This window comes from Drosophila rhopaloa, unplaced genomic scaffold (assembly GCF_018152115.1).
Source record: "Drosophila rhopaloa isolate 14029-0021.01 unplaced genomic scaffold, ASM1815211v1 contig_163, whole genome shotgun sequence".
Taxonomy (NCBI): domain Eukaryota; kingdom Metazoa; phylum Arthropoda; class Insecta; order Diptera; family Drosophilidae; genus Drosophila; species Drosophila rhopaloa.
This window is the reverse complement of record NW_025335043.1, coordinates 10844135-10866368: the sequence shown is the minus strand read 5'-3', so window position 1 is coordinate 10866368 and position 22234 is coordinate 10844135. Positions and strand designations below refer to the sequence as shown.

The 22234-nt window shown below is 37.7% G+C and overlaps 1 protein-coding gene across 1 annotated transcript; it reads right to left on the bottom strand.

Annotated features, from left to right (window-relative positions):
• Positions 1–1026: 1026 nt before the first annotated feature.
• Positions 1027–21955, bottom strand: LOC108048848 (dual specificity protein phosphatase Mpk3). Its single transcript, XM_044457522.1, has 5 exons — positions 20836–21955; positions 3964–4081; positions 3332–3536; positions 3133–3268; positions 1027–2709 (listed from the first exon to the last, which is right to left on the bottom strand). Exons 1-5 carry the CDS (start codon positions 21224–21226, stop codon positions 2195–2197), a joined length of 1365 nt encoding a protein of 454 aa, XP_044313457.1. The 5' UTR covers positions 21227–21955; the 3' UTR covers positions 1027–2194.
• Positions 21956–22234: the final 279 nt, after the last annotated feature.

Sequence of the window (22234 nt, the reverse complement as noted above, 5' to 3'; positions counted from 1 at the left end):
ATTAAGTGGCAAAACGTTCGACACACAATTATTTACGGGTTTTGGGGACATTTTTACTTCGCATATAGTTTAAAAAACGTATTTTATGCCGTTCAAAAGTGAATAATTGTATTCTTATTTATGTTATACTGACTGAGGCTTTCAACATTAGATTGGCATTTTAAACTTGTTGCTTATGTTATTTTTCCCAGTTTTTTGGCGCTTAACTGGAAAAGCTCGTTCAAAATCGTAGGGTTTCCCTCTGCAAAAATCTTATAGCCTAGAGCAACTAGACGTTTTCTAGCTCAGCAAGCTTCCCTTTTAACAGGAACTTCTATCCGTATTTAGCTGCCTAATCAAAACTCATTCGCTCGCTTTAATAAAGCCATTTTTCTAATCAAAAACAGTTCCGCTTCGGAACTCAGTTTGTTTTATAATAAAAACCCTTCAAAGTGGACATGATTTCTGTGGAATATGTTTGGATGAGGAGTGGTATGGACTTAGCAGTCGCATATTTTGTGAGACCAACGTGAGTTGGGTTCTATATTTCCCAAAGCATACCTATATCGCACTCTTACAACCCACCGTCGGGGTTGGACCTAGTTCCTGAGCTTTAAAATTTAGAATATTCTGACCATTTCACTTACCACATCTCCATCTGTCCTATCTTTATCAAATCGAATCAGTCGAGCTTTGGCTAGAAACAAATTCTTGCCTTGGGCCAAAGAAGGTTGTTCACCACATCGTATAAATCCAACTAACCAATCCATTCTGGCATATCAACCTTTTTTATATCAAATTCTGTATTAAATCTCTGCTTTTCTCTACAGTTATATATATTGTTTTTATATTGCGCACAGCCTTATTTTTCCAAAAAAGTTTCTTGGTTTATTATTAGTTTTTTTTTTTCGTTTGTTTTTGTATTACATATAAACCATTCTACAGATTTATTTTGGTTTTTATTTGTTTCTTGAAACGTCACCTGATAAAATTTTGTACCAACATTGCCCGACTGGAAAACAGCTGACATACACAACTTTATTCATATCCATTACATAACACATTAATCTTTTCATTTATTTCCATTTTGCTGTTCTCCAACTTTAACATTTCATTTGTAGAAAATATTTTTATATTATTTATCGGCATGTCCTACAATCTGGACAAATTCTCAAACCTTCTTAAAAATGTTTTAACTTGTATGGTCTATGCCGATTTCTTTTCAAACCACCCGTTAAAAACCATAAAAAATGTTTCGCTTTTGGCAAACGTTATTTTGTGTGGTTATTTGTGTTGTGCAAATGGTTGTATTTTATTTTCTTTGTTTTAGTGTTTCTTGTTTTCGTTTCAATTTTAAAAATTCTTCGATATTCAGGATTTTAGTTCACTTTTACACTTATATGACTTGGCATTCGGTAATTATGTGGTAGGTATATATTTATATTAGGGGCTTCCAATCGCGGCCAATCGCTCCGCATCTAACAAACTTTACAATTATAAACGATTTCGAGTTTTAGTAAAATGTATAACTAAAAATAAAACTATATGCCTAGAAAAACTGTTTAAAGTTTAATTGTTTATTTTTGTTTCGGCTTTCATATATTTTTATTCTCTTGACTTGGCTTAGGATTTAAATACAAACATGTACACTGCGTATATATAAATATATTTTATATATTTTTTAGCTTTTCATTCTTTTTGTATAGTTGTAGTTGGTTTGCGTGTGTGGATAACATTGGATTTTGTTTGCATTTGACCTTAAAAATGTACTAAACATTAATTTATTTATGTGGTATTAATTAATATGTGTACGTTGGGTATTTCCTCAAGACTTTTTGTACATTTCTTAAAGTTTGAATTCGTACCCCTATTTAATAAGCGGCTCATATGTCTGTATGTGTTTTTATACGGGTGTTTTGTGTGACAACCAAGTTAGGAAAGGCTTTGCCATTTAGCCCGCCTCCTCATCATCGTCCTCCCCGCCGGATTCGATGTCCTCCTCGGGCATATCCTGCTGCTCGCGATGCTGCACCACCTCCACCACGGAAACCGCCTCCGCCGTGGTCGTGGTCGATGTGGACGAACTGGTGGTGCTGGCCGGGGACATGTTATCCGGATTCACCGCCAAGCAAATGGGCGGCGGCGATGTGGCGAGGGCTGCTGCCAGGACCTCCTGACTCGGCGGCAGCACAAAACTCTTACCGCTCAGCTGCTCTCATTTAAGACCCGTATCCGACGGGGTCCAGCGGTCGAACTCGATGCCGGAATCGGGGGAAACGCCGGTGGCCTTGGCCAAATGGGCGGCCATAAATCCACCGGTTTGCATGCACTTGCAGTCGGGCGCAATGCAATTGCAAGAGAACTTGGAGCCGCGTCCGCAACGCGAAGCGACCACATTGGGATTCGCCACTAGAACATTGGACACGGGACCGGAGGATGCAGGATGTCCCAGTCCCATTGACACCATCATTCCGGTGCCCATCATTCCGGACTCGTCCATCGCCTGTCCATCACCCGGACTGAGGTGCAGTTGGCTCTCGAAGGACTGCAGCTGCTGCATGAAGTGGAAGTTGGGCGACACATCCGGTTTCCGGTCCCGCACCATCGTAAATGCGTCGTTGAGACTTAGGCCACGGGTGTGCATCAAGTAGGCGAGCGTCACGGTCACCGAGCGCGAAACCCCGGCCAGGCAGTGGACCAGCACCGCCGAGTTTGCGGACCGCGCTTCCTCTGTGAATTTGAAAAACAGAGCATTAGCTTTCAATGGATAAAATAGGATGATATCATAGGCTTTTAGCATTTCTTTTATACCCCCGGCTTCACTTTGTATAGGTTTGCAAATACTATTTATAATGCAATAAAAATTAAAAGAAACGGTTTTCGACTTTTCAACATCAGAATGAAAACTCTTAAACTAATTATTAATAAATCACTTGTTCAGAACAGACATTTGAAACAAAAAATGTATTAGTTTTAGACACTCTCGTTGCCGTTTATATTTTGAATTACAAATTTTTTAAATTTTTTTGTTTCATTATTTCTTGCATTATTTCATTTCATTTTAACATTACTTATTGGTTACACTTTCAATCATTAATAAACCACAATTCTATGTCTTTAATAACTATTTCGTATGGAGTTCAAAAACCTTACCTATAAACTGTATGGCATCTGGGAAATGCATGGCCAAATCTTGTGAATAATGATCGGTGATCGGAATTTGCAGATACTTAATGACGCCCGACTTCTCAAACTCATTTGGCAAATCTGGTGTCACATTTAGCACATACTGGAAAGGAAAAAATAATAATCTTAGCAATTATGGTACATGATTAAAGCAAGCAAGACTCACCTTAATATTGTACTTTTGCAATGCATTCGAGTCGCAGCTGTGCGAAGCATTTCCCAGGAACAATAATCCCGGAATTATCTCCACGGGCGCCTCGTTGAAATTATGATGATGGTGGTGGTGATGGTGGCCGGTGCTCTCGCAATCCGACGATTCTGCCGAACTGCTGCACGCGGAATCGGAATGCGGTGTGGAAATGCGTAGGGACCTGGAAAACACACAAAGGTGGCTTTAATATATTTCACCGAATCACTTTAATAGGTAAGACCTAAGCAATACATGAAAATTTCATAAATTTTGGTTTATTTTGATATTTAGCTTCAAAATAAGTTGTTATTTATTTGGTCATCACATTATTTTGTTGGCATTTAAAAAATCTGGTGAACAAAAAAAATATAACACAAGGGTGTCTCAGATATCTCTTTCAACGAAGGTCTTTTCTTGATTTCTGTAACTCCCCGATTTTATCCATTAAATTAAAAATTTAATACAGATAATCTGTGGGTTTCCCAGAAATTTCTTACAACCGAATATCAACCAGCTTTCTGGGACACCCCCGAGTATCGTTATAAAACTTTGCTTTTTTTAAGAGAATATAAAGTCCCTTATATTTTTAATAAAGAGATAACACTTACCTAAGACCCATTAACTGATCGGTCTGTACATTACGACTAGATTCCATTTTATTGTTATGCGCCTGATTATCATCCTCGCACCATTCCGGAAATGCTTGGCGAAAACTGGTGAATCCATCTGCAAGTTTAATGGAGAGGGGAGAAACTTTAGTATGCTTTTTGAACCAAGTGTTTAAAACCTTTCTAGCCTCTTTTGGCCAGCATGTCATTTGAGGCCTCTGGAATTTGACGTTCGTTATGCTTGGCCAAGTGTAGCCTTTTGGTCTTTAGTCTTTGGTAAGGCAACACCTACACGACATGTTGCTGCTATTAACCCAACCCAACCCAAGTATGCGTGAAATTCTTGCTAGTGAATCATTCATAACAAAAAAAAAAGGGGAAAAGAAGAAAAGCTAAGTGAAAAGGGCTGGAGGAAATAAGGAAGATCGGCTTTCCCTTCAATTGGAAACGGAAGTGCGACTGCCGTATCAACGGAAATGCTGTTTCTATATTTATAAGCTTGAGATTGGTATGGAAATTGTCATCAAAAAAGGCAAACGCCAACTGCTCATCAGCATAACGCAAAACGGAAGCTTACAATTTTCTACTTACCGCATATTAAATGCGAAAAACAGCAAATTGAATAAAGCGGAAGGCGCAGCGCAAGAGTTCAGTTATCATCAACTTATTGGCCGGGCAACGGGTGGTATACGCATTTTGCCGACTCCATCTGCACTCGCTGCTGAACTTTAAAAATAGCCCAAGATATGAACGTATTGAAAAGCAGGAAAAGCCAAAGGGGGGAAGCCTTTTTGCACCGATTACAAGGCAGCCATGGCCATGGATATCAATCCCCAGTATGACATGGCAAACTGCATTTGATAGCAATTTCCTCCTCAAACGTTGAGCTCCATCGAATGGATCGAAAGAAAAGATGGAAATAAACATTGCCAGGAGTTACTGAATAAAACGGAAATGCTGGATACGCTTTTCCTGGAAAATGACGCTCGTCTTGGCTATTTTAAATTTTATAGGTACATAGGTATATTTTAGGCAATATTTAATCAATGATAAAACATATTTTCAACTGCCCAACCACACGCTCTTTTGCAAAGAGTTTTCAGAGGGATTTTGAGTTTTGATAATCTAATCAAATGTTATTTCCGTTGTTTTTATATACTTGTATATTATAAAGTTTTGATTCATTTCTTTCTGTTGTCTTCCTTTTTCATAATTTTGCTTTTAATATTAACAAAATAAATAAGTACTATTTTTAGAAATCTTTTTAGTGTCCCCCACCATTAACCCAGCTAAAAAAGATTTTTAATTTCCATTTATAATGAATGCTCTGTTCATACGTCTTTGGGATTCCATTCAGAATCTCCGCCATTCATTTCACGATCACTGTACCGCTAAGGCTACGGGTAACTTTCCCTATAATAAACTAACCTTAATATACATATCCACAATTTGTATCTGCCCATATGGCAATCGTTTTCCACTTGTTCCACCCTAATATGGCTTATAATCACACACATTTCCGTGAGTGTGTGTCAGTATCTATATCTTTATAGTTTTTTTTTTTTTTTTTGTCACGTTCTGTGTCACACTTGTGAGTGCTTTTGTGTTTAGATTGTTTCATTGATGAGTTCACACAAAACAAAGAAAAAACAAAACCACAAAAACAATCGTGAATAACAGTGGAAACGACCTTCAAAAACGTTGAAAATGTAAACTTGAAAAAAAGCGAGTCAACAAATTGCTGAACTGAACAAAGCGTAAACTAAATACGAGCTAACAAAAAAAAATGCTTTTTTGTATAATTCATATTTGTTAGAAAACCGGATTTTGGCAGCATCAGCACACCTGAAATGAAAGCACCCACCCACTAAACCACTGAGCCATCAACCCACTTAAATCAGCTCATCAACCTCGCCCCCACAGTGCTCCAAATTTGTGGCGATTATTTATAATTATGTAGCTATATAAAAAGGGAGACATTGTTTGGGGGTTTAAACGATTTGTTCCGCTCATTCATTGTTTTTTTTCTTGTGTATTAATATTTTTATTACATTTTTCCCCTATTAAATCAACTCATTCATTTCTCCCCTCTCTCTCATATTAAATCATAAAAAAGCGTAAACATTGAACAAGTTTTTTAACAGTTTGTTTCACCCATTCATTGTTTTTTTCTGTAATTAGCAATTTATTTTTCTTTTATATTACAAAGTTTTAAAAATAACCAGCATAACAAATTACTATAATTGGTGTTATTTGTAGTATAAATATGTATGAAAAGGGCATCAAAGTTCGAGAGTTTTGTGGTATGATTTGTTCCACTCATTCATTGTTATTTTTTATGTGTTTGTTTTTAATTATAGTATGTACAACCGTTTTCTACTATTTATATTTTTTCTGCTTATCTGAGGTTCTCTCGGTGGGTTTGTTTATCTCGGAGTGTAAATATAAAAAATAACAAAACAGCCGCAAAAAAGACAAAACGTGAGTTAAATAACTTTTAGCTCACTTCGCTGGGTTTCAACAGTGCCGCAGATACAGTGAGCACACAGATATGGGCACACACCCACAACCGCAGCGCTATTCATTCACAGGTACCACTTCAGAACCCCCAATCACCCCCCGTTCACCCCTTTTGCACATTTGTTTTTTGCTCCCAACGGATATGACGTAGGCGAGTTTTTCTACGCTTTTTTTTTTCTATTTTGCCGCATAAAAACTGTTAGAGAAGTGTTTTTTTCGAGGGGGGGAGGGCCCTTATATGGTTTGCCATTCTGTGGGCGTTTTTCGAGTGTGTGCCTTGTTTAATTCATTTGCGGTTTCAGATGACGCAGATCCCTTAAGTGGAACAGTGGATGCAGAACCCGATACGCAACCAGACCCCAAAACCGAATCCATGTCCGAATCCCCAGCGAATTGAGACACGTACATCGGTTTGGTTTGGCCCATTGATGGATTCCATGGAGCCCCCAAGCCGGAAGTTGAACACATGCATGCAGCGGAACACGCCACATTTCTATTCCCATTTGGGTTTGTTTACTTTGATTTTGAAAGTTTTCCGTGGAAAAATAGAATTTCGGTCTTTATATGTCGGAGAAATTCCATAGAAATACTTGGTTGTTGACATTACGATCATGAATTTATTATTGTTTTGTTTTATTAAAATCTTATACCATTTTTTTTTACAGAACACACACATCAAAAATTCTATCAGATATATAGAGATGTGCTTTAAGTTATTTATTAATTAGTTTTATATTTATTTTTATTATTGATAATTTTTTAATCTACGTCCCAAAATAGAGTTGTAATGAAACCAACGAACCCGCTTTATTTCTCAGCAATAGAAATTTTTAAAAAATATTTCAAACACTAAATGACCATGTGTTTTTCGAGCCTGTACTGTGTTCACTGGAATTTTAAAGCTATTTGGGTTTACATTTTTCCACATTATTCCGCTCCATTCCCAAGGCTCCCACAATGCCTTTTTTAATCACTCTCGGCACATAAATTCCTCAGCCGCATTCCATGCACCGTAGCTCTTTTTTCAGAGTTTTCGAATTGTTTGTCGTAGGGATTTCAAGCTATTTGCCGTTAAAGGGGAGTTTTTCGAGTTGTGGCAATCGATATTACGCATACGCAACGTGTGCGGCGGTGAGTAAATGTTGTTTACCCGCACCCTGGTGCCTTTTGATCTGGCAAATGCATTCAGCCGGCCGTTGCACAATGCCAGATACTGAGATACCCGGGTACTATAAATATATGGCACCTATATATCGCTATATACAAATGTAGGCACCCGCACGCATGTGTGCATTTGTGAGGCGATGGGCGGCAGAATGGGGAGTGCTGGCATGAATGAAAAAACCAGACCACGAGACAACGCCTGCAGTTCAATGCTATTTGTCAATGAGTCAGTAGTCCGTCCGCAGTCGTCGCTTTTCGATTTCAACTGGAATGAGGAAAGAGGAAACGGAGAAGAGCCGTAAAACACAACGGCAACCATAATGCGAGCCCCATTTGGGGCCCCCATATCCATTAGCCATATGCATATAGAGCATTTAGTATCTCCCATCGATGTGGGCGGGTGCGTATGTTTTTCCCCCACTCAACGTGGCCCCAATTTTGTTTACATTTTTCTCCTTACCCCCAAAAAATTGAATTTTTTATGTCTTTCACTGAAAGAAAAGTTAAAAAATTCATAAAAACGTTTTCTAATGTTTTACTTGCATTAAATAAATTGAGATTTATTAAATATAAAACTTTGTTTCAGAATTTGAGAGCGCAATTTGAAATTAGAATCCAAAAATTCATAAAAAGTTTATATTGGTTTTTCAATTCTTGTTTATCTTTTATGATTATTACTTTTAATATAATTACTTTGTTGTTTTAATTGTAATTTTAAACATTTTATTAGGTTCTAAAGAACTGTAATTACATATTTGGGAAATTCAAATCTAGTTCAAAAATTATTTTTCGTGTACCTTGCTTTTATTAATGGAGGCACATTTTTTCCAGCTTGGCATAAACAAAGTGCACAGGAAAATGGGGCGGGGGAAAACATCCGAGGAATAGGAAAACTTGAGGAAAATATTAATGCCTGCCACTTCCGTCCGCGTTTATTTCGAAGAAGGAATTGTTGATTTTTCAATCATTGCATTTTCTCGCTGATGGGAATAATTTCTTAATCAACTGCGCTTGTGTTCCTTTTTATACCCTTGCAGAGGGTATTATAATTTTGGTCAAAAGTGTGCAACGCAGTGAAGGAGACATCTCCGACCCTATAAAGTATATATATTCTTGATCAGGATCACCTCCTGAGTTGATATAGCCATGTCCGTCTGTCCGTCTGTCCGTCTGTCCGTCTGTCCGTCTGTCCGTCTGTCCGTCTGTCCGTCTGTCCGTCTGTCTGTTTCTACGCAAACTAGTCTCTCAGTTTTAAAGCTATCGGATTGAAACTTTGCACACACCCTTCTTTCCTTTGCACGCAGTATATAAGTCGGAACGGCCGGGATCGGCCGACTATATCCTATAGCTGCCATATAACTGATTGATCGGAAATGCCATAACTTTCGTGTTTGTAAAGTTAGGAAGTTGGGATTTTCTATGGGTTTTATATTTGGCCAATCAATCCAACCTACCAAATTTCATAAGGATCGGCCGACTATATCCTATAGCTGCCATATAACTGATTGATCGGAAATGCCATAACTTTGGTGTTTGTAAAGTTAGAAAGTTGGGATTTTCTATGGGTTTTATATTTGGCCAATCAATCCGACCCACCAAATTTCATAAGGATCGGCCGACTATATCCTATAGCTGCCATATAACTGAATGATCGGAAATGCCATAACTTTGGTGTTTGTTAAGTTAGGAAGTTGGGATTTTCTATGGATTTTATTTTTGGCCAATCAATCCGACCTACCAAATTTCATAAGGATCGGCCGACTATATCCTATAGCTGCCATATAACTGATTGATCGGAAATGCCATAACTTTGGTGTTTGTAAAGTTAGGAAGTTGGGATTTTCTATGGATTTTATTTTTGGCCAATCAATCCGACCTATCAAATTTCATAAGGATCGGCCGACTATATCCTATAGCTGCCATATAACTGAACGATTGGAAATGCCATAACTTTGTTGTTGTTAAAGTTAGGAAGTTCGGATTTTTTATGAGTATTAAGAATGCATCATATGAATAATTTTGGAGAATATAATTTACAGAGTATTCTGCAAGGGTATATCAACTTCGGCTCCGCCCGAAGTTAGCTTTCCTTTCTTGTTTTTGTCTGAAAGCGTTGACATTTTAACTACTCGTGTTCGTGTTAAAGAACGGAAGTTGATTGATTACAACATGATTGATTGATGCGAAGAACGAGACAGACACGGAAAGCGACTTGCAAAATGTCAGACGTCCACGTTTACCTTGGCTGCACTTGGATTGCCCTTGGGCCATCTCACCGGTGGTAAAAAGCGGAAATTAAGGCGGTGTTTGCATATGAGAACACCTCAAAGTTACCTGGCATTTAGCAAATATCACATGTGCAGCCAGAGCGGTGAAAATTTAAGAGCACTCTTGAATTATTGATTCGGTGAAAGTTTCAAGATAATCAATCAAAGAGTTTGACACTGGATTGATAGATTAGATTACCATATTCACTTTGGTTAAGCTTTGAATATTAATTAAAAATCTTGCTAGTTGGGTGATGTGTACTTCTAGTTAGTTAAAATAAAGGAGGTTGTAGAGTTGTGCCGTTCTCAATTGATTGCTCACTAACTTGATATTACCTTCAAGCTTGTTTTACTGTACCTGGCCATTCAACTGCCCCGGGAACTTGACGTAACTGCCGAACGGGCCTTAAAAAAAATACAGCACAGTTGCTGCTGCTGTTTTTTTTTGCTACCGAGGAGGTTGATTTTGTGTTTCAGTTGTTGTTGGTTTTCGCTGTGGGAGTCGCCCACACCGGCAACCTGCCTCTGAAAATCCCCCGCCCACGGCCGTAAAACCAAAAATGAACGTAACAACTGCAACCAACAACACAAAATTCTAAATAAATGCCTCGCCCACAAGAAAATATTATTGTATGGAGAAATATATAAAAAAAAAACTCGAAGGTAGACCTCTTAAAAAATCAACAAAAATAAATATGTATGCGTAGCCGGGACCCAAACCTCGCCACAAACAGCTTTTTATGCTACTGCACCTGATATATATATATATACATATATATTCGAGTTTGGGCTTGTGTGGGTGGAAAAGTGAAAGAGTTTTCCTTTATATAAACCGACATTCGAGCCAAAATTGCTTTTATGAATGAACCCAGCCGTAATAAAGAAAGCCAAAAGAGAAGGCGAAAAACGGAGGGAGCTACGGAGGTAAACTAAGTGGCAACTTTGCACGCAACTATTTGCTCAACAACCCACGACAACATATTTGCATGGAAAATGAGCCAGACCCCCATAAGTAGTTAAGGTCCATTTTCATACCATTTCATTCATTCATTCATGCATTCAATTAAGTTTTACGTTTTTTTTTTCTCTCGACTCAATTTGCTGCAATTGAAGAGGGGATACTACAAAGTGCCGGCAAAAGAGTGAGATAGGTTTCAACACCGAAAGAAATAATATTCGATTATATTGTATTGAAAACATTATACAAATTCCATGATCTTGATCATGATCAATTAAAATAGAATAGGATTTTTCCTGTTTAAATAATGAATTATTTTAATATAGATATTCCTAAAAATATACATTTTTTCAGTGCCTCCGACGAACGTGCGACACAATATTTTCTTTTAGCTTTTCGCAGTCATTGTTGCCACTTCCGCATTGCAAGCAACAGGAGAATAGAATGTTGCCGACATGAGAGACTGAGCTTAGTCACCGCATCAGTTGCTCACTTAATCAGTTAGTCACTCGTTCAATACGGACTCACTGACTGAGTGGATAGTTAAATAAGCCAGTTAGGCGTCCGTTCTACATCGCTGTACAAGCTAATAGTTGCAAATTAGACATGTGGGAAAAGAAGAGTCGAGGGTAGTGAGGATGATAAGTGACGAAACATCAGAGGAAGTTCGCCTGGGGATAGTCACTAATAAAATAAAAGAAGATTTACATGCCCATAAAGGCATAAAACTGATGGAAATCAATTTTCAAGCTCCTTTATTATATCCCCACCCTTTTATCTCATCTTTGCCCTTCTTTTGCTCAATTATTTTAGCTTCTCTACTTATTTGATGAGTTATTCAGCAATTAAACTTGCCTTGCTGCTAAACTGTTTGCCCAGCAACTCGACTCGTCTTCAAGTACTCCCCAGGTACACATTTATTTCCTCCACTTACATAATTTCCCAGACCAGACACACAAATTTAACTCTTAGTCAACAATTGAACAGACTCTGTAAGCCTCACCTTGTGTTCCATAAATTTTTGGGGGGGACACCCATCTAATGACCCTCTAATGGGTGCGGGGTGAGGAAGGGGTTGCTGTGGGTGCCATGGGTATTACCTTTGGCATCAGTTCTCGGGTCGCTGGCAAAATGTCAAATTGCGTAAGCCAATCAATCAAAATGTAAATAAGCAAAAACCTAATTTTGGTCTAGGCACGCCCCGAAAATTTCCGAACCCCACATCCCCCAGCTAGCTTCATCCCTTGGGGAGCTGTGAGCTATAAATAGCAGGAAGCCGCAGCTTTGGCAGCATTACATGGCCCCAGGACCCATTTCGGGTCCCGAATCGACACTCAAAAAATCAAATTGGAACATTAAATTTTTAAACTTGTCTTCAAATTAAACCATTTACTTTAATTCACCAAAAATTACTGTACATTTTCGGTAACTAAAATTTGACTTAATAAATAAGTAGTTCATTGGGATCTAGATTTCGCTTTTGCATCGCTTTTTCTATTCATATTGAATATTAAATGAATTTTTAATTATTTAAAATTCTTTAATAATTATACATAGTTATAAATAAAGGAGAGACATAATATTTTTTTTAGGTGCACGCACAGATCCTTTTTCTGGCTTCCGTCTTCCGTGGATGCCGCATTATTAATTAATTATATTGCCCTGTATTTGCTTGAAAATGGCAACTGACAATGTTGGCAGTGGTGGCGAAATTTGGCAACGTTGCGTGGGTGAAACATGTAATTTCGCATTGGAAAACTGAACCAATCCGGTATAATTGAAGTGAACGAAAGCTCTGCAAATGTGAGTATGTCCTGTGAGTGCGGTGGTTTTGGTTTCGGGCGAAGGTTGGCAAACGGTGTCAAGTTTAATGTGCAGTTTCCTGTTGCTTCTTCCGATGCTCTCCGTAATTGCAGGGGGATTAACTGTGTTATTCTGCTCTGTCAGGAAAACGCAACAAGTTGTGGCATAGATATACACAGTCGACGTTCTTTAGCTTGCGCAAGGACTTGTAGAGGATTTTAAATCTTCTAATTATTTCCTCGTTCAAGGATTATTTAAATTTAATTTTATAAAATTAAATTATAAAAATGGTTCCAGGAATTTAGTAACTACATTTTTCTTCTTTATGTGCAATTTAAATTTTGGCATACTCCACAATTTGTTTAGTGAAAATCATACAGTATATCCTTTCAGTGGTTACCAAGCGTTTTTGGGCCTTATGTATTATTTAAGTCAATTGCACTCAAATTTATTAAACAGACCACATACAAGAGTTTGACTGTGTTTTCCGGTATTGATTTTCTCTTCGAAAGACAGCGTCAAGTTTGCATAATAACAGAAAAGTAAAACGCACTTTGGTCCAAGACTGGGTCCCCAAGCCCCCTTACCCCCACCACCCGCTGGGATGTCCAAAGCACCAGCCACCCGCTGGGCGGACAAATAACAAAAGACAGCAACGACAACAGCAGAATTGCACGGTAGCATTTTATCCAACTACAAACAACGTGCGTTGAATTTCATTTGGAATTGAAATGCTAAATGCGCCAAAACGCAAAAAGGCATATAAGAAATGAAAACAGAATGTCGAGGGAGGTCCCAGGGATTTTATAAATATTGCATATGCACCAGAAGAATAAAAACACAGTGAAGTTCGGTTAAGGAAGACACTGATTCATACAAATATGGCTATATAATTCTGAGCATTTGGATTTTTATCATTTTTCTTTGTAATTTGATAGATTCTGTAATACAATTGAATGCGGTTGGTAACAAATAAAATAGAAAGCCTTTGCATAAAACTTTCATTAAGCTAATAAAAGAATGAACTTTTACATTTCTCGAGTTTCAAAGGACATTCTCTTTTGTTTTGTAGTTCAATCTTGCAAAAGGAAATGACCTCCAAACGTAGCATCCCTCTCAAAGTTGAAAGATTTTGTTGTCTTTCCCAACAAGAAGTCCAATAAGAATATCGCCCAGAAGCCAATTTCGAGGGGAAAAGGATTCTGCTCCACTTAAGAAAGGGAAACAGGTTAAAAAAAAACAGAGGGAGAGGAATGTTTAAAGTTGTAATGAATGGGTGTTGCTCTATCACACAATTAATGAAAGCATACTTTTAAAGATAGTAAAATAAAGTTAAAGAATTGTTAGAAAAAATGGGCTATACGTTGTCTTAATTTGACATTGTTTTTTCATTCCCTATATCAAAGTATGAACATAAAATGATTCCTTGTAAAAAAATAAAGTCTCCCCACATAAAAAAGTCAAGTGGAGCGTATATCCTCCCTCTCTTTTTCGCTGGCAGTCTTCTGAAGATTCTTTCCATTCTTCTTGTTGATTTTTCTCCACCCTTTTTCGATTCTTCGGCTGCCGTTTGTGGCTCGTTCTTTCTCGTTTTGGATTCTGTTGCTAATTTGCACTTTGATGAAATGCGTTCATGCTGTTGCTTTTTCTTCAGATTCTTCGCTTTTTTCCTCTTTTTGCTATTACTGTATATTTATGCATGCAAGCGCATCGACTACAACTTTTAGCTCCATTTCATTTTGATGTTCCCCCCAGTTCCCTTTTTTTAGCTTTTCCTTTTTGCGCGACAGACTTAAGTTGTTGTTATTTTTTTGTTGCCGCTTGCTAATTCCGAGAATATAACAATTTACGCGTCGTCCCCCGCTAAGAAAAAAAGAAAAAGAATTGAATGAAGGGAAGCGCGTCTCCTGCCCCTTCTTCCCCCGACCCCGCCCACTGTGTTCACATTCTTCCATTTGCAATGCGCCGTTGATTTTCTGTTTCCCATTCCATATGGAATATGTGTGCTCGTATGAGTGTTTATGTTATATGCGCCCTGGAAACTTCCGTTGAACGTTGAGGTATGCAAGCTGCAAAAAGAGAGAGAGAGAGTGGGTGGAGAAAGAAAAGGGGGAAGTGGGGTGAAAGAGACAACACGCCCGCACAAATTTGACCGGAAGTCTTGTTATTGCCTGTACTTTGTTATTACTGTTGTGTTCCCCCCGACGGTCAACGTTGGAATGTTGCAAGTACAGTTGTAATTCTTTAGCTAAACATATTAAAATATCTTAACTGTATTTTGTGTGATTTAAGATTTTTAAGATTTTTACTGAGCTTAAAAGTAATGTCTAACGAAATTCAAAAGTGAGTTCTGAACTTTTTAAAAATTTGTCTTAACTTTTTGAAATTGGTAATGGCTTAGGAGTTGTAAGATTTTAAATGCCGACCAGATATTTATAATCAAATTGAGTTACTTGGGCTCCACTGTAGTTACGTTACAAGTATTTGCACAGCCTCCAAAGAGGCGTTCTTCGATGTGGGTCTCGCCGTTAGCCGCTGGTTAAGTTATCCATTTTCAACGCCTGCTTAATTACAATTAAAGCCCACACAAACTTTGACCCAAATCTACTACTAGCTACAAAAACAACGCTTAAAAATACTTTTTGTCGTAGGCTGGAAGTCAAAAGAGATCAACCGACTACCATTACCCCTCTCCCTTTTCCCACTCACTAAGTGTCCAACGCCCTGTTTGTCAAATGCTGTTGCTGTGCTTCTTTCTCTTCGGGCCCCCCATTCGGACCATCTCGCTCCCGCAAACTGTGATTACTCTATAAGATGCTGACGCCAACTCCAATTGGAAAGATGTCCGACTGTCTTTCGGCTCAATTTGCATGTGGGCATGCGACAAAAACAACAAAAACCACAAAAAACAACAAGCCAGCACAGTGCGATCGATGAGCACAGTGGAAAATATGTTCCGTGATTTTGAGTTTCCAAAATGTTTCATTAAGCCACTTTAATGTTATGTAGTTTAGTAGTAAAACTAAGAAGATTCTGATGTGAAATCTAGAATTTTTATTCCAATGTCGACTTTTTTGAATGTGATCTCCATGACCCAATCTAGCCCACTGTAACGACAGACAAATTTGGCCCAACGGCTTTTTGGCACGTAGGTGGGCAACCGAGCCAACTGTCTCAGCCTCCCAGTTATTTTACTGTGTTTTTGTAGCTGGTTGGTGTGGCTCAGTTTTTTTTTGGTGAAGGCAGACCAGTTGGCAGAGTTGCCTCAATGGATATGAAGAAGAGGGGGTGGGAAAACTTCTGGGGAAGGGGGTTTGATGGGAGCCACCGCCTTTGTGATGAATTATCATGAAATCGTAATGAGAGACGGTCCATTTGGTTAGCCTTGGGATTGTGCCACGTGTTACTTTACTTTTTACAGTCAAACCTCAATACTGGACCACTAGATTACAGTCTTTTGTAAAAACTTTAAAGTCTATAACAACATAATCATTTAATGTTTCGTAAGTTAACATCTTAGACAAAATCGATATGAAAACATTTTCATACTATTTCAGATCATATATTGTGGAATCACAGTCTCGTTTACATGGATTTCGAATTAGATTTTATAAGGTTTTTTTTGTTTTCCAGTGTTCAGTTTATTGATGCTCCCCTGTATTTTGTAAATATTTGAAATGTTGAAGAGAAAATGTAGGGGAAAACATTTGAGAAAATCGCCTGGGCCCAAAAACAATATTAAAGCCGACCCGTCCCAGTCCAAAAACTAATAAGCCAAACAAAAAAGCGGCAACAACGAATTCGTTAAAAACAGCAAATGAGGCAAACAACTCTCCGAAACGGAGAGTCGGAGAAAAGCCAGTTGGGAAAAGCCAGTGGAAATGCAGGCGGCTCGACGCGAAGTGGTTTTTTATGGCGCATGCGCAGCAGCTCGAGTTCAATCTCTATAAAAGGGTCGGCTGCCAACAGAGCGGAGCTTTGTATCCGCCTGGCCATAAAAACATACGAAATAAGGCAGAAGACAGAAAATAAAATAAAGCAGACGCGTCGAGCTCCCTCTCATCGCGCGGATCTCATCTCCCGATTTCCCAGTCTCCACAGAGAGATGCATCGCATCGTTCATTCAACTCCCTCAAAGAGAGCCCACGATCACTACTGCGGTTCGGAACTCGGCTAGTTCTAATTGAATTAAATTCCGTCAACGGAAATGCTTAGTTTACGATACATAAGCTGCACTTTAAAGCATTGAGTACACACTCATATGTTCATGTGCAGATGCGGTCAAGATAATAGTAAACATTTAATATTAAACAAAACTAATTATTATATTTTTCAAGTCATGGTAATGAAAATTCAAAGTATCTTTTAACTAAATTATTTGAATACTTAGATTGTTTTCAGTTGTTGTTTTGTTTTACCCCTATTCTTTTGACCCCAACTGTAAAGAGTGAACATTTCGCATTCTATCCTATATAGTTGGTGCCCCAGTTGGCCCCATCTTAATTGTTTTAATTCCGAGAAATGCATACAAAGTGGCATTTAATTAAAATTAATTTTACATCGGCGGTTGAAGCTGGAAGCTGTATCTGCCCGCGATGCATTATGCATTTTTCCATGCTGCCCAGGGACTTAATAAAGTTTTCATCATCGTCCTGAACTGAATCTGAAAAAGACAGCTTCTTCCTTGGCAAAAGAGACAGCATCAAAGGATCACAAAGACCTCATAATTGCCCGGACTTGATTGAATTTCAAGGTTAATTAGTGGCAAAGAGGGGGAAAAACTTTATTGTACCCAAGCATTGGTAAGAACTTCTCGGTCAACTTTGCTTGGGCAGCTTAAGCTGATTACTGACGGTTGGTTGGCGGCTGTTAGCCAGAGATTTTCTGTTGGCCAGAACACAAAAAGGGATTAGAAAGAGTGGCCATTAAGCGATGGCACATAAAGAGCTCTAATGGACATGGAAGATGTTGTTATATAAGAAGGATTTTACGAAGGAATTAATTACAAACCAGAAATATATATTTTTTAAACGGGGAAAATATTTAATGAGTATATTTCTATAACAAGAATACAAAATTATGTTTGATTTCAATATAGAACCTCCCTTTATTTGACACACATTTATTCATTAATTGCTGTGTTTTGGCATTTAATAGATTTAAGTAATATGTTGCCTTTCTAAGTTCTTTTTTCTTCAATGTATCATTATTTACATCCTCTTTCTGTCTTCCGCATATTACTTCCTTCCCTTTTTTTGCAAGCCTTTCCCAGTTCCGTTTGCTCCGCAACCCAAACTTCCTGCCCCATTTTTAATCGTATCCAATAGCCATAGATATCCCCCTCAAATACAAACAAATACTGGAATGCCGATACTGAATGTGTGTACATATATGGCACAGTTTCCTCTACACATATTTGCTTTTAATGCATTTGCATGGCATAAAGACCCAACGCCAGTTCACTTGATAAGATAAGCCAGCCCAACAATTTCTCTCGAAATACAAAAATCAATTATGGATTGTGGCGAAATTGTGAAATAGATTTTGAATTTAGATATGCTTAAACTATGCCCATGATTCACTTACTATTTCCAGAACATTTAGGAAAATCGTTAAAACAATTATGAAAATCGTTCTCGCATCTTGTTTAAATTGAGAAATCGGTTTTATTGAGTTTTGTTTTGGGAAATGCAATAAAAGTCGGTTGCTCATAAATGCTTCCATTCAAAATATTTCCATCAGGTCGAAGAATTCATTTACCATTTCGGGATCATTAAGGAAAACGATTGAACAAAGCGTGTACTTCAGCAGGCCGGAAAAACAATGAAATCCTTTAAAAGGTGACACTGGATTTTCACGCTGTTGCCTCTCCACCTTCGCCTCTTATTCCCATTTTCATTCCCATTCCGTTTTGTTCTTCTGCCAAATGTCAAGAGGTTCTTTTATTTTTTTTGGGTGTTTCCCTGGTATTGCCGGTTGTAAAATTTTTCCGGGACCAATTCCCTTAATTACCTGAGCACAGGTAGATATCTCAGGATGCTCTCGAGCAGCTATCTCTCTCTATAGTGCCATCTCTTTCCATTGCTTGACGTCATCGTTGGGAAGGCACCTTATGTTATGCTAATTTTTTGGCCTTTCAAGTTCTGTTTTTCTTTCGAAATTAAATCGGTAAACAAAGAAAAGTTTCAAAAAAGAATAGGGGGAGGAGGAGGTTGGAAAGCCGGTCCATTTGTTGATGTTCTATTGTCAATTTGCAATATTAGCAGACACACAAAATAGGAATTTGAATGGAAGAAGAACGTGCGTAAAGCTTTAATAGAAGCAAAAATGATATATCTATAGAATCACAATTCTGGTTGGCTTGTAAGCGAGCGGAAATTGAAGTGATAAAAATAAATCGAAGCCATACGCAAGACAGATAATTATGTATATATTTGGACTATATACACAGCAGTAAGACTAGCATATATGCACATAAATAAGCATATGTATATAAACATATATGGCAATTTATGTGGCTTTAAGTCATGGGAGTCGGGCCTCGAGTCTCTGAAAAGCAATTGTGACATTTTTCTGAATGACACAAATCTATGGGAACACAACAAAAATGTGTAGTCAACAATAGTGGGAAGACCTCAAAAGCTTCGACAGAATTGATGTTTATTTATGACTTCCTTAATCTCCGAACGTGTTTGTAAAATACCAAATGTTTTTTAAAACACATTTATATTTAAATCGCCTTTTAATTGATATGGGGCAATCAAGGAGAGGCATTGTGTTTATAAATAAAATGTACAAGTGGGAAAAGGAATGCCGGTAATACTGGATAATATATCCGCCGGAATTACAAAATTCTCATTTTGTTCATGTTTTAATATTGATTGACAAAGGCATATCAATAAAATTATGTAAACAGATGTTAAGGAGAGAATATAAAACCCTATCGTTTAAAATGATGCGCATTTAAAAAGAGTTTACAGCACTACCGCTAATTTATTTTAATTTTTCCTAAAGCTTTAACAAGAAGCCAACAAGGGTTTTACGAATTAAATTTTCCATCAATCAAAATCAGCAAAATCGTTTCAACTAACAAACAAGTTCAAGATGGCGAAATCTATTCAAAGCCTCAGTCTCCAGTATTTCTAGTAAAAAGTCTATTATAGAATGTCAAATCGAGATCAGGCAGACTAAATATAAATCTAATCTGGCGCTACCTTATCAGCAGTACAGATTATATAGCTTTTTTTTGCACTTTAATAATTTAATTTGGCCTTTCCCCCAGACACTTTGTTCCGCAAAAAAAAGAAAAAATAATAATAAATAAATCCACGCAAATGTTTATTTATGGCCAGCCAGAGCAAGCTTATATTAATAATATTCTTTCTTTGTTTTGTTTTGGTTTCTTCGTTGGTTCGGGCTAAAAATGCCGCAAACAACATTGGGGAAGTATAAATAAATTATGATTTTGTTAGGCCTAGGAATGGAATGTGCCGTACCAATTTATGGACGGTGTTGGGAAGTATCAGGTATTTTAAGAATCTGATACCACATATATAGAATTCTTTTTACGTTACAGGTACCGTTTAAACAGGTGATAAGTTCCAAAATAATCTGCAGTGTATAGATCTTATGGAACCCTTTGGGTATTTCTTTATCAGTTTCCTACTTAAAAAAGTAAGCAGTACATTTAATCAAAATCCTGTATGTACCAATATTTAAAAGAGTTTTAGTACTAAGTTTAATACTCAGCACGCGTTTTTAGCGTTATTAGAAGAATTCGGCTATTAATTACGATATAACTTCTAATAAAGAGCAATGAGAGCTTACTGAAGCGCATTTCAGAGAAATTAGTCACAAAACCAGTTAGTAAATCTGAAATTTAATCGTTTTAACTAAATATTATGTGGATGTTCTTAACTGTGAAATTCTAAAACTGTTCTAAATTCTACAAACTTAGTAAAATATGATTAAAGATCTTAGGTTTAATTATATATATATATATATAAACTATAACTTCAACTATTAAACTATATATTTATTTAAATTTGAAAATCTGTATGATTATCTAAGTGTCGCCTAATGAACGCCCATTTCCCCTAGAATATTGTAAAGTCTGGGTCTGTCTTTTGGAATGCATTTAGGTATTTGTAGTTGACTCACCTTGTAGGGCAACCACTCGGCAGCCGTCCTGTTTGAGGCGACGGTGCAGGATGCTGATGATGGAGTCCATGGCGATGGCACCAGCGATTTCCTGATTTGGGCCGACCACGCCCTCGCCGTTGTAGAGGATGAACCAGCAGAGCTTGTAGCCCGTTTGGATGCGTTCCTTTAACTCAGGCGACTTGATCGTGGAGGCCAGGTCAATCTTTCCGTTTGCCAAACGCCGCAGGACGATACTGGGTATGCAGAGGTTGACTGCTCCGCGGATGTGGGATTCACTGTACTCGTGGGATCCCCGACAATCCAATAAAATCAGCTCCTTGGAGTCGAGGGATCGTAGCTGCGATTGCAGCCACTCTTTGTTGCAACTCTCCTGCTCCGTTTCTGGCATTTTGATTTTGAAGAAGATTCTCAAAATCTTAAAATCACTCGAAGATTGAAAAATTCAAACTATAACTTTTTCTGTTTTCGTCTTTTTTCTCTGCTTTACTCTTATTTGTTTTTTGTTTTTTATGTTACAACAAAGTTTACATCATCTTTCTTCTTCTTCTGCTTGGAGCTCGCTCTCTTCTTCTTTCTTCACCGTGTGTTAGTATTGGTATTTGTTGCTGTTGCACACACACACATTCACAGTCATGAAAAAATCTTGGAAATCAAAACGGAATTTTCTTGCTTTTTCTCGATTTGTGAAAACTGTAACTTGCACTGTTTTGGTTTTTTGGCCTTACGATTTTCTCGCTTGCCGTTTTCTGTTTCTTGCACTCCAAATTTCTTGTTTTTCCTATTTTTTTCTCATTTCTTGCTTTTTGTTGTATGTACACACGCACACAAGAGCGCGCCAAATCACAACCGTGTGTATGTGTATCGTTTGTGTGTGAGTGGTTTTTGTATTTTTTGTAGGTGTGCTTCACTAAAACAACAACAATCGAATGAAAAAAACGTGCGGTAAACGGAGAGAAAAACCTGTCGCCGAGTTATTGAAACATCCGAAAATCGTTAAATATCTTCCCGAACAAATAATGGTTTTTATTGGGTTATTACGTTGTGCCTATCAAATGTCCATATTTTGTGTTGATGTTTTTTTTAAAGGAAAGCGAACACACAAGCAGCGCGGGTGAATATTTATCGGGCAATAACAATGAGCGCGATTCGCGGGTCCCTTAAATAGGTTCCGAACGAGAGAAAAATGGAGAGTAAGAGCGGAAAAAGAAAAAGAGAGAGAGAGAGAGAGAGAGAGAGAAAACGTATCTCTCTCCATTTCCTCGTCAAAATTATTAAATTGAATTTAAAAAATAAAACCTTATTTGTAAATATATTTAAAAGAATATAGTGACGCGTATATTTATATATAATTATAATATAAATTATTTAGATACAAGTACTCTCTATCTTAAACACA